Source organism: Primulina tabacum, chromosome 8 (genome assembly GCF_025594145.1).
Source record: "Primulina tabacum isolate GXHZ01 chromosome 8, ASM2559414v2, whole genome shotgun sequence".
Taxonomy (NCBI): Eukaryota; Viridiplantae; Streptophyta; class Magnoliopsida; order Lamiales; family Gesneriaceae; genus Primulina; species Primulina tabacum.
The window spans coordinates 858,108-872,532 of NC_134557.1; the positions used below are offsets into that span (position 1 = coordinate 858,108).

General features: G+C 33.8%; 1 protein-coding gene and 1 pseudogene across 1 annotated transcript; one reads left to right on the forward strand and one right to left on the reverse strand.

The window, feature by feature from the left end:
* The first annotated feature begins 776 nt into the window (after positions 1-776).
* Positions 777-7,635, forward strand: LOC142552678 (lysine--tRNA ligase, cytoplasmic-like; annotated as a pseudogene).
* A 223-nt stretch (positions 7,636-7,858) lies between these two features.
* LOC142552679 (non-specific lipid-transfer protein 2-like) lies at positions 7,859-8,458 on the reverse strand. Its single transcript, XM_075662441.1, has one exon. It carries the CDS (start codon positions 8,371-8,373, stop codon positions 8,086-8,088), a length of 288 nt encoding a protein of 95 aa, XP_075518556.1. The 5' UTR covers positions 8,374-8,458; the 3' UTR covers positions 7,859-8,085.
* Positions 8,459-14,425: the final 5,967 nt, after the last annotated feature.

The following is a 14,425-nucleotide window of genomic DNA, read 5'->3' on the forward strand; positions in this document are numbered from 1 at the left end:
AGATGCATATATAATCCAACTCTATCCTCAAAGAATGAGGAGAGTTCGTATTTATCAACTCTTCAAAAAAAAAAAAAATTTATCCAAGAATTTTGTACTTTTGATTCGAGAAGGCTTAACCTCACGTGATTTGGAAATCACAGCTAAAAGCCCATAAAAAATAATTCAAACTTGTCCGGATTCAGTTAAAGCCCAACCCAATCTGTTTATAACATAAGAGGAAGCGAAGCCCAATTCTTGTCTACCGTAAAGGAAACATGTTCCCCGGGGTTTTAGAATCCCACGGATGGCAATGGGCCGGAGCGGGAGAGGGGTGGGTTTGCCATCCCCATCTCCATCCCCGAATACCATCCCCACCCCATCACCGTCCCAATCCCCGTATTTTCGGGTTCGGGGAATCCCCAAACCCGAAACTTCGGGGATCAACTTCCCATCTTTGTCCTCATTCTCGTTTCAAAAATATTAATATTGCAAGACAATAACGAATTCGAAGATTTTCTCGACCAAAATTTATTATTATCTATTATTATTAGAGATAATATTAATATTAATATCAATATCAATATTAATAATAATAATAAGATTATTAATATTTTAAATTATTAATATTAATAATATTATTATGTTATTATTGATATTATTTTCGGAGCTGGTTTGGAGATTTTGAGGATGAAGATAGTAATTCATACTCACTCCGAATTATATCGAGGATATCCGCCCCAAATTACATCGGAGATTTAAAAAAAATCATCCAACCCCAACCCAAATCGAAAAAATCGAAGATCACCGTCTCCATTTCGGGGTTTTCCACAAGGCCCCAAACCCAAACCCAAATCCGTGACAAAAGTCGTCATCCCTGGATCGCAGTGACACCAGTCTTCTCTGAGTTACATTTTTCTGCAGCATTCCTGAACTTCCGAAATGGTATTTATCCTCTATTTTTATCGTACGACGCTTTGTTTGTATGTGATTTTATTGATTGAGGTGTCGAATTTCAGACTTAAATTTCGGGCCTGGTTTCACTAGTTTTTGTCGTGATTTTTTTTAACCAAGGATTCTAGTGTCTGTGCATAATATTCAGTCTGAAGGAGAATTTTTTTAAACGGATCATATCTAGGTGGAGGCTGTCTTGCAATCCATGCCCATTTGTTCTGATTTATGAATGGTTTACATGTGCATTTTTATCAACAACCAAATTTAAAAGTAGCACGGTACGTGTGAACCGGCAAAAGGTGAACAATTTTCTGTGGACGGGGGAAGTATATATTTTTGCATTTGGTGATGAATCTATTGTGAAGCTAGAAGGCATAGACACATTGATTCTTTATAGTTGAACGTGTAAATTTACATGATTAGTGGATCTTGTAGAATTTTTGGGTTAATTTGATAAGTTTATCTTGTGGATTTTGCTCGTTATTTTAATATGCTTTAGATTCATGCAAATTTATATATTTTATATATGTTGAAACGCTATGTGGTGTGTCTACTTACAATAATTTTTCGTATTATTCTAAAAAAAGAGGGTTTCATATTTTCTTGTTGCTTTATCAATTTGGAATTCATGGAAGCTGTTATTGTGATCGGTTAAATCTTTTGTGAAAATGACATATTTTTCATTTTTCCTCCAACCACTCGGTACATTTTTTTGTATTCGGATGAAAACCAATTATACTATGATTGAATGTCATCTTTAATCAGTTGGCTTCCAGTAAATATTTTTATGTGTTTATCTCTAGTCATTAGTCATGATGACTTTGGCATAAATTTCAGGCCTCTGCCAAGCCAAAACAACAGGCAAAGAAATCTGCTGCTGCAGAAGATGAGGGCATGGATCCTACGGTAAGCCTCTTACCGTAAGCCTAATATCTTATTTTTATTTTATAGTTGCGTTCTTTTGTGTTTTTCCTCTCTAATATCACCTATATGGCATTGGAAGGGGAATTATTTTGTTTCTATACGAAGACAATCTTGACTTTTCACTGAATCCAATGTTTGAACACTTGCAGCAATATTTTGAAAATAGACTGAGGTTTCTTGCTGCTCAGAAGGAAAGTGGAAGCAATCCGTATCCTCACAAATTTGAAGCTAAATTGACTATCCCTGAATATGTAGAGAGATATAAATGTTTAAATAATGGAGATCATCTCGAGGATGTCGAAGAAAGCATAGCTGGTACTAGAATTCTATACATGATTTATTTTGATGCTATAATAGTTTGTTACTTTTGATTAATGTTATAGATGTTTCTTTTGGAAGGGCGGCTTATGAACAAACGTTCATCATCATCAAAGCTATTCTTTTATGATTTGCACGGTGGCGGTGCTAAAGTTCAAGTTATGGCTGATGCAAGGTAGTTGCGTATCTTATTTTGGTTACAGAAGTAGTGGTGTGGATATGGATCCCTTCTATTGAGTCCCCAACTCTTTGCTGTTATTGCCAATTTTATTCGTCAAACTATTGATGCTATTACTTTGATACTTCAACCTTGTTTTTATAGTTGCAAAGCTCGTTTTTCAATCTACTTAATATGATAGAGCTACTAATGTCATCTACGATATATTATAAGTTATTTCATGCGACAAAGTCAAATATTTCGCTGAATGCTATCATAATCAGCATGCTGAATTTTGTATTTCTTTCAGCCAATTCCAGAGCTGTGATTACTTGAATTACTAATTGTGTGTGAAGAATTATTTTTCTGTCTTAGAAGCTCTGTACAAAGGAAATGTTTTCATGAATATCTCCAGATTTGTGTAAATTAGTTTCTTATTTTTTTTAAAAAAAATTAGTTTCGTATGTTGATTATGTTTTCTTCCTTTATTTCCTCTGGGTTCCAGTTTCCTGTTATACAACAAGAAAGCAAATGAAAATGAACTGTTTGCTATTTTGCTCTTTTGAGAAAAGCTGGTGTAACTTCCAATAACATACTGGTTTGGTTAGGAGATGCTATGACGACGGTGCTGGAGAACCCATGCTGTATTTCTTTGCTTGAATGTCCATATTTTTGTTTGTGGCATAAATATCGTCTTTCAGCATCTTCATGACTGTTCGTGCAGGAAATCTGAGTTAGATGAGGAAAAGTTTTCTAGATTTCACTCGTCTGTGAAGCGAGGGGATATTGTTGGTATCATTGGGTTTCCGGGTTTGTGCCATTTGTAACTTGCATACTTCTCTAACAAATATGGTGAGGGCAAAGCACATTAATAGAAGAGTGCCTTTTTTAAAAAATAATACCTTCAGAGAAAAAAAACTTGATTTAAAATTATTTCTTGAAAGCTGAACTTAAATTTTACGAGAATGGATCGTCAGGTAAAAACTTTCCTTTTATGGAATTTTAATTCAGGTGTGCAATTGAAAGCATTTCCATAGCTGCTGCATTTTTTAAATATGCTGTCCACTCTTATTACAACTTTTAGGCCTTGAAATAAAGGTTTTATGTTGTTTTGTATGGCATGTGATGCCTGTATTGAAGGATAATTCATTGTAAACTATTTGTTCTCCCTGGGTGTTATGTGGTCACTGTTATTTTAGGCAGAGTGTTTGACATTTAATGGTATAATTTTACAGTTCCTTGTGAAGTGATTGATTATCTTAGTTTTGGATGTACATTTCCGTTTCTTCGCGTAATTTTTTCTATCTCAGAAGTCTCCTCTTATGGTATTTCATTTTGTAGGTAAAAGTAAAAGGGGAGAGCTGAGTATTTTTCCAAAAATATTTGTTGTTCTTTCTCATTGTCTACATATGATGCCACAACCAAAAATGGGCACTGGTTCTGATAATGCTAAGGTGACACTGATTTTTTTTAATCAGCTGACTGACTACATGCATCAATAATGTGTGACTTCATTGACGTTGAACATTCTGCTCTGGATAGATAACTGATATTTGGGTCCCAGGGAGTGGTAGAAATCTCGAGGCCTATACATTGAAGGATCAGGTATTGAACAAACCTATCGATTTTTCGGACATCCATATAACTGATTTTTTTTAAGTTTACCAACATATGCACCAAATCCTATGTGTCTCAGAATCCAGAAACTAAATCTTTGGAATCCAACTAATGCACCACTGGTCCAATGACTGCATCATGTACTTGCTTATCGGAGCAGGAGTCTCTGGCAGACAAGTTAGTGTAGCACGTATGGATGATGGACTACTGGATAGTTTTATTATCATAAACAGCACTTGTTTCTCTTCAATTTCATGGCGGAACCGGAAATCTCTAGGCTATGGTTATAACTTGATTTTCCTGTCATCACTACTTACCTTCTTGGGACTTTCTCTCTGACTTATATTTTAGTAACACTATTTTGGATAACTTTTAATCATCTCTTTCCAGGTTTTTAACCACTGAGCATTCCATATAAAAGTGGCACATAGATAAACAATGATTCACAAAAAACTTTGAGATTTTTATTGGAGAATTAGTTTATCTATTTACTACTAATTAATAATTAACGTGAAAAGAACTTATAATCCAAAAAACTTATCAACTTGATATCTTTCGTGATATGGAGCAGCTAACTATTTTTTTCCAATACTTCATAGTAAGGTTAATGGAAAAAAGAATGTTTCTGAACTAAGTATTATAACACTAGTACTTGGACCTTTCTTAAATGTTCAGTGGGTACACTGGATTCCATATTTTTAAAGTTCTTTTGCACCTTATATTTACACTTCCCAACACCTGTTTAATTCTCTTTTCTTTGCGTGCATCCAGTGATTTCTGTGAGTGAACTTAAATGCATTTGATTATATGTGTCCTATGTGAAATCTGTTTATGATTAGTGGAAAATTTCATACTAGGAAACTCGGTACAGGCAGCGTTATTTGGATTTGATACTAAACATGGAGGTTTGGGAAATATTTAAGACCAGGTCCAAAATTATTTCTTACACCAGAACTTTTCTTGATAAACTAGATTTTTTGGAGGTAAGTCAATCCAGAGTTGCCTTAGTCTAAAATATGTTTAGTCACTAGCCCAGACCGGTTATATGCTTCAACTCACAACTGTTATTTACTGATTTTTATGTTCCTGTTTTAAGGTTGAAACACCCATGATGAACATGATTGCTGGGGGAGCTGCTGCCCGGCCATTCGTGACTTACCACAATGATCTTTACATGAAGCTTTATATGCGTATTGCACCTGAACTATTTCTCATGGAGTTGGTTGTCGGTGGCTTAGACCGTGTATATGAAATCGGTAAACAATTTAGGAACGGGGGAATTGACTTAACTCACAATCTTGAGTTTACTTGTGAGTTTTACATGGCGTTTGCGGATTATGAGGAGTTGATGAAGCTGACTGAAGAAATGCTCAGTGGTAAGTGGCAGACATTGGCTATAAGTTTGATTCAACGAAAATGTTTCTTCTGTCTTGGAATTTTATGAATGAATTTCATGTGACTGGGATGATCAAGAAATTACCGGTGGCTATAAAATTAAATATCACGCCAATGGCTTGGATACAAGTCCCATTGAGATTGACTTCACTCCTCCTTTCAGGTTTCTTGTAATGCACGTTCATTTGCATACTGTGCATTTCCATATTGATGGCATTTAAGTAGCAACATTCTTTTTTGCTCGTGCAGGAGAATCGATATGATAGATGAGTTAGAGAAGGTGGCTAACCTTAGCATACCCAAGGACCTCTCCAGTGAAGAAGCCAACAAATATTTGGCGGGTGCATCAGTGCATGTTCAAAATTTGACATCAAATGTCCCCCTCCTCAAACAACTACTAGATTGTTAGACAAAGTAAGATATTTTTTTTTCTCTTTTCTTTAAATTTACATGATCAAGAGAGAAGAATAATTATTGTTCTCATATGGACTTGCTTTTCTAGGGTTTGCTAATACCTTCACGGTGATCATAACTTGTGAATTTAAGTGTGACGTCATTATCACTTTCATGTTACCCTGTTCAAGTAAATTTTGAATCAACTTAATCTCCGAAGACTTGAGCAATACATGGAAAATAACGCTATGCCTGTTGGATGCTTGTGAATATCCATTGATATATTCCTCTCTTCTGTCCTTCATTGCCTTAGCGATCTCTCTCTCCCTCACCAACTGTTCTAAACTTTTATAAAAGTACAGCTTGTGGGGCATTTTCTTGAGGAGACATGTACGAACCCCGCTTTTATTATCAATCATCCAGAGATTATGAGTCCCTTGGAAAAATGGCATAGGTCAAAACCAGGCCTAACTTAAAGATTTGAGTTGTTCATCAACAAGCATGAAGTGTTATCATGAGTTATCTTATTGTTCTGTTTCTTCTTCTCTATTTATTTTTCTTAGGGCTTTCACTCCTGAGTTACCCGTGTTTCAATATCTCATTCTTAATTTGACAGCTTTGCAATGTATACACTGAGTTGAATGATCATGTTATACAACGCCAGCGTTTTGCTGACCAACTCAAGGTATTGATAGTAATGAAGCCTTAATTTTTTGTAAAATTGGCTATAATAGGATTCCCAAAGAGTTTTTATTGTTAAACTAGGACCGCCAATCGGGTGATGATGAAGCAATGGCCTTGGATGAAACGTTTTGCACTGCTCTTGAATATGGGTTACCTCCAACTGGTGGTTGGGGATTGGGTATCGATTGACTCACAATGCCGTTGACCGACTCACAGAACATAAAGGTTAGTGGTGCCACCTCGTCCAAGATAGATAATTTGTTTTTTGACTTATCTTAATTTAACTTGTTACTCATCACCCTATACACTCTGTCCCCCACCATTTTAAATCGTTCACTTGATCACTACGAACAGGAAGTTTTGCTTTTTCCAGCAATGAAACCCCAAGACGAACCTTTAACCAAAGAAAGGTACAAATTTAGCTCTCTCAACTTTTCTTATTCCATCTCTTTATTCTTTTATTTTGTTTATTTGTCATCTCCGTTTTGATCCTACCTCGCTTACATTTTGTCCTTCAGCTGTAATTTTATACAGCTGGTCAAATGATAAGCGGGTTAAAAGCCTGCTGTATATCATCATATATTTAATATATCGACAATTTGTAATTTCCACAAATTTCTTTGCCAGTAATACAAAATCCAAGGATGAACCGCAGCTTTCTCAAGGTATACAATCTATTATAATCTGTAATTTAATATTTTTAATGAGAGCAATGAAATTTGAGTTTCCCTTGAGAGTTTATTCATTTGTATAACTAACCTTATTATTTGCACAATTGCAGCACTTGAAAAGATCGTTGCTCTATCTTAAGAACGAAGGACAGTTACACGGCAAGAAAAAGGCAAGACAATTCTAAGTTTTGTGAAAGCGCTTGTGCATGCATTCCATGGACGGGGATTCCAGATGATAGAAGAATGAAATTTTTTCTAGAAATGGTACCTCGGCTCACCTGAAAATACATCTATTTTTCTCTGTACTTAGACTAGATTTATAATGAAAAACTGATAAGATGTTACATTATTAATTGGATAAACGAGAGGGACAAAAGGGACCTTTGGATGTGGAATCGATATCGGGAATATGCAAATTGCAGCTGTTTGTAAGCACAACTCCAGTAGAAAGAAGTCATTAAATGACAATGAGATGGATTTATAATTTAAAAAGAAGTTGCCATAATTTGTCAAGTTTTCGATTCTTTCAGAATATTTTGTTGGAAATGATAGCTTTAACGAAAATATCGAAGTAGTAAGTCCAACCTGAGAAGAAGGCTCTCTTATCCCCACTTTGCTCTTAACTTTTGTACCAGCGGCATAGACAAGGACAATGCTTTTTTTCTATTCTTTTTCCTCGTTTTTGTATAAAAAATATAAGCTCCCTCTACCACTCCATAGCTGGTTCAAGACAATAAATTTGTCTCCAATCTTATGCTACCAGGGAGAAACAAATTATTTATCACATTTCTCATTGCCACAACCACACCAAGATACAAGATACAAAACACAACACAGAACACCAACGCTATTACACAGCTCATAATACAAGCATAACAAATCATTATACATAGAGCATACCACCTAATGCGTACATCACAGTGGGACAGGATTTTGCCAGAGGGATGGAGAGCCAAATAATTAAGTTGACACTTGAAAACCGGAAATTTTAATTTAGCATCTGGGAAATGGTGTGCGGCATATTTTGGACACCTTTTTCGCGCCGGGGGACTTGATAAACTTCTGGAGGTTGGGATTTTTCATGTACTGGCAGAGGCAAGGCCTCTGTTCCTTTATCTTGGCGCAGCATAAGCGGCTTGGAGTGGCAGAAGACGCGATTGCACTTGCGCATGGGCTGAGCTGCAGGGGGTTGCAAGTCACTGCACTTGTAACCTCAACTCTTGCAAGCAGTAGCCCAAGTACTGCTGCACACACTGCAAGGTATGCTACTTTGGTTTTCATGACTTAAAACTTTTGTGTGGATGTGAGAGAGGAGAGATCTGTGGGCGAACATTTGGTTCGCTCTTTAATTTATAGACGAATGCAGCGCTTCAAAGTTATTATGCGCTGAAAGAAAGGCACACATGTTGGCTCGTATATATTTTATTTATATGTTGTTATTGTATACTTTCTTACAAAATTTATGTAAATATACTTGATTTTTAATAAAACTTATTTTGTAAAATATATTCAATCTAAACAAATTATGGTTGCACACGCACAAATATACCTTCTTTCTGTATTATTTGACTTCATGCTGTCACTAGTGGAATCATGACTCAAGCGTCTCACCACATGACTATATTAATAATACTTTTTGACCTATTTTCTTTCGGTTTTGGTTGTGGGATTCAGAATTGTTTCACTTAAATTTTTTTTTTTCCCAATCAATTTTACCCTTGTATGAATGTGGAGAATTAATGTTCAGATTTTTCATCGCAAAATTATGTTTTCTATCATATTTCATATAAGTGTGAAATAAATGGCACATATTGGTTAAAGAAGTCTAAATTTTGTTTTAAAATATAATATAAAATCTTGATATATGTTAAAATTATAATGGTGAAGACTTTATAGGCACAGGCTATGGTCACGCTTATAAATCATGAGCTATAATGTGGTGCACTATCATTTTCTCAAGGCCCTCATCATGCAATACTAATGGGTGACTAATCATTGGAATAAAGCGGTGAAATTCTTTGTATTTTTATATTGTTCTAATTCTCTAAATAAGGATTTTCTGGCAAAGAAATCTTACAAAAACTAAAACATATATTTTTTTTCTTATTTTGTAAATGCACATTTTCCAACCTTTGGCTTTCTTCCCTCAATTTATTATAAAAGGTATAAATTTATTATCATTATATATACAAGAATATTGAGAAATTCTGGACCAACTAGGGCAATCATGTGATATAATGTGGAAGGCATGCGCCGGTTTCTAATAATAACCACGCCATTCCTTTTTCCAACTTTTTCATTAGTCTTTGTCCCAAATTCTTTCAACTCTGAAGTCTAAATTTCCTTTTTCATACAATTTAATTTTGGATATCCGTGATGACATGGATCGATAATGGTCTATCTCTTAAGATATTTTACCAATTATTTATTTGCTCTAAGATAATTTTAAAATCCCGAACATAGAAAGAAAGCGACTTTCTACGTAATTGTTCTTGCTCAAATTTCTATCTTCACCTGAACGATTTTGAATTTTATTTTCTTTTGGTCTATTCTACCTCATAACGATTTTGAATTTTATTTTCTTTTGGTCTATTCTACCTCATAACGATTTTGAATTTTATTTTCTTTTGGTCTATTCTACCTCATATATATATATATATATATATATATATATATATATATATAGTTGAACATGCTTATTATTATTATTATTATTAAATAAATACATGTGTGCGCTCGCATGTACGAGTGGGCTATTTACATATGAACGCTGTGCTGATAGATTTGACTTCCTAAATCTATATATCTAAAACAAACTATCAAGATGGGAAGAAACTAATCCCACCGGCAAAGATACCGGCTGCGAGCTGGGACTTGAGGCTGTGGCCGATGCCAGAACGCCTCCGAAACCATAAAAAAGTGGACCTTGAATCGGCGATTGAAGTGGTTGTGGAGGGAATTCAGAGTCAGGCATGCTCCGTGTTACTGAAGAAAACAGCCCATCGCTATTAAAGGATAGCCCTGGATGAGTCGAGGGATTAATACCAGGAATGATACCGCCGCAATTCGCCATTAATATTGAATCGGATGAGTTATCTTCCCCGACTGGAAAATTATGAGTTGGGATTAGTAATCCATCCATCATCATCATCTGCTGATAACCGAGCACGGCCAAATGAAGTTGAAGGGTTTTGATGTATTCAATGGCCTTATCCAGAACTGAAGCTGCACTCAACTATTTTAAACACAAAACCCACAATTCCAATCAATTAACGACTAAAACACACACACACAGATATATGTGTGTGTGTATATATGTATGTATGCACTATAAATTTTCTTGAGCAGCGCACGGACTTTGAATGATGACGACTAAATATATTTTAAAGAATAAAACTTACTATTTTCGTAAAAATAATTAGATTTCTAGAAAATATATAAAAATATATCAGCTAGTTGGTCCGCCCCTGTTGTTGAATTAGAATAATTAATATTAGACAAGCTTACAGACTTTGTATGAGGAGTTGGGTAATAATTCTTCAAGGGTTTTCATTCTCTCAGCAATCCGTCCTCTTCGTTTCTGTTAAATTCAGAGTGATTATTTTTCAGTGATAGCTTATTAATCCGTAAGAAAACAGAGTATTACATAATATATATAGGTACGTAGAGAGTTGGCAAATTAAATAATGACGGCCTTAATTAATTAATTCATCAAGAATAATTCAACCGGTCAGCAATAATTGAGATATATATGATCTATAGTTAACAATTGATCCAGCTTCACTTTTATATATGCTAGTAGTACTGATCAATGACTGCACATACACAGATGTTTATATAATAACAAATCTTTGAAGAAATATTGTTTCAGCTTCTTTTTCTATAAAAAAAAATTACAAAATTCTTGTAGTTATCACCTACTTATTTTTTTAAAAAAAAAACTGCGAAATTGTTATTATTAAAAGTATAATAGATAAAATTTAGAAGTACTGGGAAAAAATACTATTTGTCTCTATTATGGGAAAAGTTTTATTAACAAATAGTAGACTAGCACGTGTCAATAAAAAAGAGGGTGTCGAGTAACTATGCTCACCCTTTCACACGTGTTGCGGTTTTCCAGTTCTTTGCCCTTTCTCTTCTTGTTTCTGGCTTCTCCTCCTCCATATTCCGCCATCGCTACAGAACCAATGGTGAGTTCTTCTGTAGCAGGTGTAACATGAAGCCTCGAATTTGAATGACTTCCCGTCTGGGTTTCTTCTAAGCTCGTGTAAGGCGTCGAATTTTGCGGTTCCGCAGGCGGTGGAGGTGGCTGATGCCATGATATACCCTCCAATGGAGATAAACTTGAAGTGGACTCAAAGTCCCAATAGGGAAAATAATTGTAAGGATTCATTTTCTTGGAGAGTGAGATTAAAGTGGATATCTGATTCTGGCATAGCAAGTATTCATGCATGCATTGGGAGACTTCGGAATTGTTGGTTTATATATAGAAAACGGCTGCCTAGGTTCTCATGAACACCGACTTCGGAGAGATGACGGGGAAAGGCGTGACACGCATCCACGTGGCGTCTCTTGCATGGAAACAAAGTTTATTTTTCTGAAGAAAAAATGAAACAAAATCTATGGTTTCAAATTTTTTTATATAAAGCAAAAATTTGTGTGAGACGGTCGGACCGTATTTTGTGAGACGGATTTCTTATTTGGGTCGTCCATGAAAAAATATTACTTTTTATTATGAATATCGATAGAATTGTAAATATTTTATATTTTTTATGAATATCACAAGAAACCTACTCTATATAGAATGTAAATATTTGATTTTTTTTATATCATAAAAAAATTTATTCAGACATGTTGATTAAAAAAGGTACTTAAACGGTAATATAATGAAGTATAGCGTGTCGTGTACTATGTGATATATACTTTTGTGTGTGAATTTGCCTTACAATGATCGGGAGTATTTTTATCCATATTACGTAAATTGGATCATCTACAACTGAAAATTTGTAATAGCTGGATGTAGGCATGTCCACGATGTTTTGTGTTATGTTCGCATTTTTCGATAACATATCATGTATTTTGGATGACACGTCAACACTAGAGCATAAAAAATTCTACAATTGAAATAAAAATTAGTGGACTTAAATAGTAATTTAATTGATAATATGACCAAATATAATTTTGTATGTATCAAATATTAGTGCTTGTTTCTGATTTCTTATCTTCCCGTATGAAAACATATATTAGCTTGTGAGTAATTGTCTTGTTGATGTAAAAATAGTTTTGTTAAAGGTGATACTTATTAAGGACTTATATGTATAATTGTGATTTATAGTAAAGAAAAAATTAGATTAGGTTTTGCTTGACCTTGTTGTTTGATTTTTTTGTTTCCATCAGGTGTTTGAAGGTTAATTAAATAAAAATGAAAGAAGGTAAAAAAAATTAAAAATAATATTTAATCAATTTTATATATCAAAATTAACCCTAAAAAGTACTAGTTTATAATATCTAGAGCTCACAATTCATATATGCATTAATTAATTAATATCCCCAATTAAAAATATTTAATTTGTTTTTATGCAGCAAGGATATATAGTTAATTTCATGAATTAAGCACATGGTTGATATAAATATATATATATATATATATATATATATATATATATAGATTTATGGATATTAATTTTATATATTTGTATTTTGTGATTTTGGTTATACGTTACCAAATTTCATTTTCGGGTTAACTATTTTTGTAATTTTAATATTTTTTACGACATGACTCAAAGATATATAGTTAACTTTATGATTTAATTAACCATGTGGTGGACATATAATATATTTTATATATATACTACATTCACTTTCAATAAAGAAGAATTAAATATATAATAAAAAAAATTAAAAGAGATCAGATTATAGACAAGATAAAGAACCAGAATCACAAATAACAAAAAATCAAAAATTGCCATTTTACTAGTGATCTAACTAGTGCGTGGATGATAGATACAGAATTTTGTCCGTATATAATGACATTCAAAAGTTGAACATCGTCATCTCACGTGAAGTAAGCCATAAACTTGACCTGTCCCGTGTGCTCGGGTAAAAACAAGCTTTCTTTACATCTTACGTATGGGAAATGGGAATTGCTTCTTTGTTCACGATTGATTGGAAAGCCCAAAAGCTGACAGAATCTGGAGTTAACTCAGCAATTGAGTGAATACTCGTGTCAATATGTCAAACCGATACCAAAATAATACGTCATTCTATGCATTATCACTTATCACTGTGCAACTCTTGCTTTTATAATCAAAATCTCTATTATTTCTCTTTATCTTTTACTCAACTCTCTCTCAAAAAACGTTTTTAAAAAATATAGTTCAATGTATTTTTTTTCATATTTTGCGTGAAATTAAAAAATCGATGATGATTTTTATTGTTTTTTAAAATAAGTCTACTATGGTTAACTAACCTTATATATCCGTTTAGTACTTGAATCGAATTTGTGTTATTTTTAGAATTTTTTTTGTTTAGAATCCTCATTTTTATCCTTTGATAGCTCAAATTCAATCTCAAGCCCATGATGGATCCTTATTTTATAGATAGGCCCAAGATGAGAGATTTTTATTTCTAGTATAAAAGTGTTATTTTATAGAGAAAATAATGTCAGTGAATAAGTTGCTGCAAAAATATAGTGTAATAAAAAATATCAAATAATAAAAAATATAATGTAAATATCAACTTCCAAAATAGACAAGTTTATTACGTCACATCTCATTCCCAAAATTCTTGGTTAGAAGATCTACATCATCATTTTGCCAAACGTTATTGTCCAATTTTTACATCACATTTTCACCATTTACTTACTGCCCGTATGTTTAAAAACATAAACTATAAACAAAATCAAATTCAATCCAAGGTGAAAGGAGAGTTGTCTTATATTAACGAACTCCTGGAGCCTAAATTTATGATGTCTTTCCTTCTCATGTATGTTTTCATCATTTTTCTAGTCCCAAGAACACACAAATTAACTTCCTTCATTCTTTTTGCAGATTCAATCATGCCCCTCCTATCAAACATGATGAACACGAAACACTGATCGGAAAACCCAAAAACCAAAAGAAAACAGCTTCATAATCTTCAAAGCCCAAATCTCATTCCACTTCCATAATCTCCAACATGAACAAGCCAACTGAATCAAGAAACACATTACCTAAAAAACCCAGGAAGAATAACAAGTTCTTTTTTGCAAAACTCAAAGGTCTGGGATGTAAGAAGGCTTCAGCCTCTTCGTCTCGTGCATCGGCGAAGCACATAAGAAACAAGAACCCGCAAA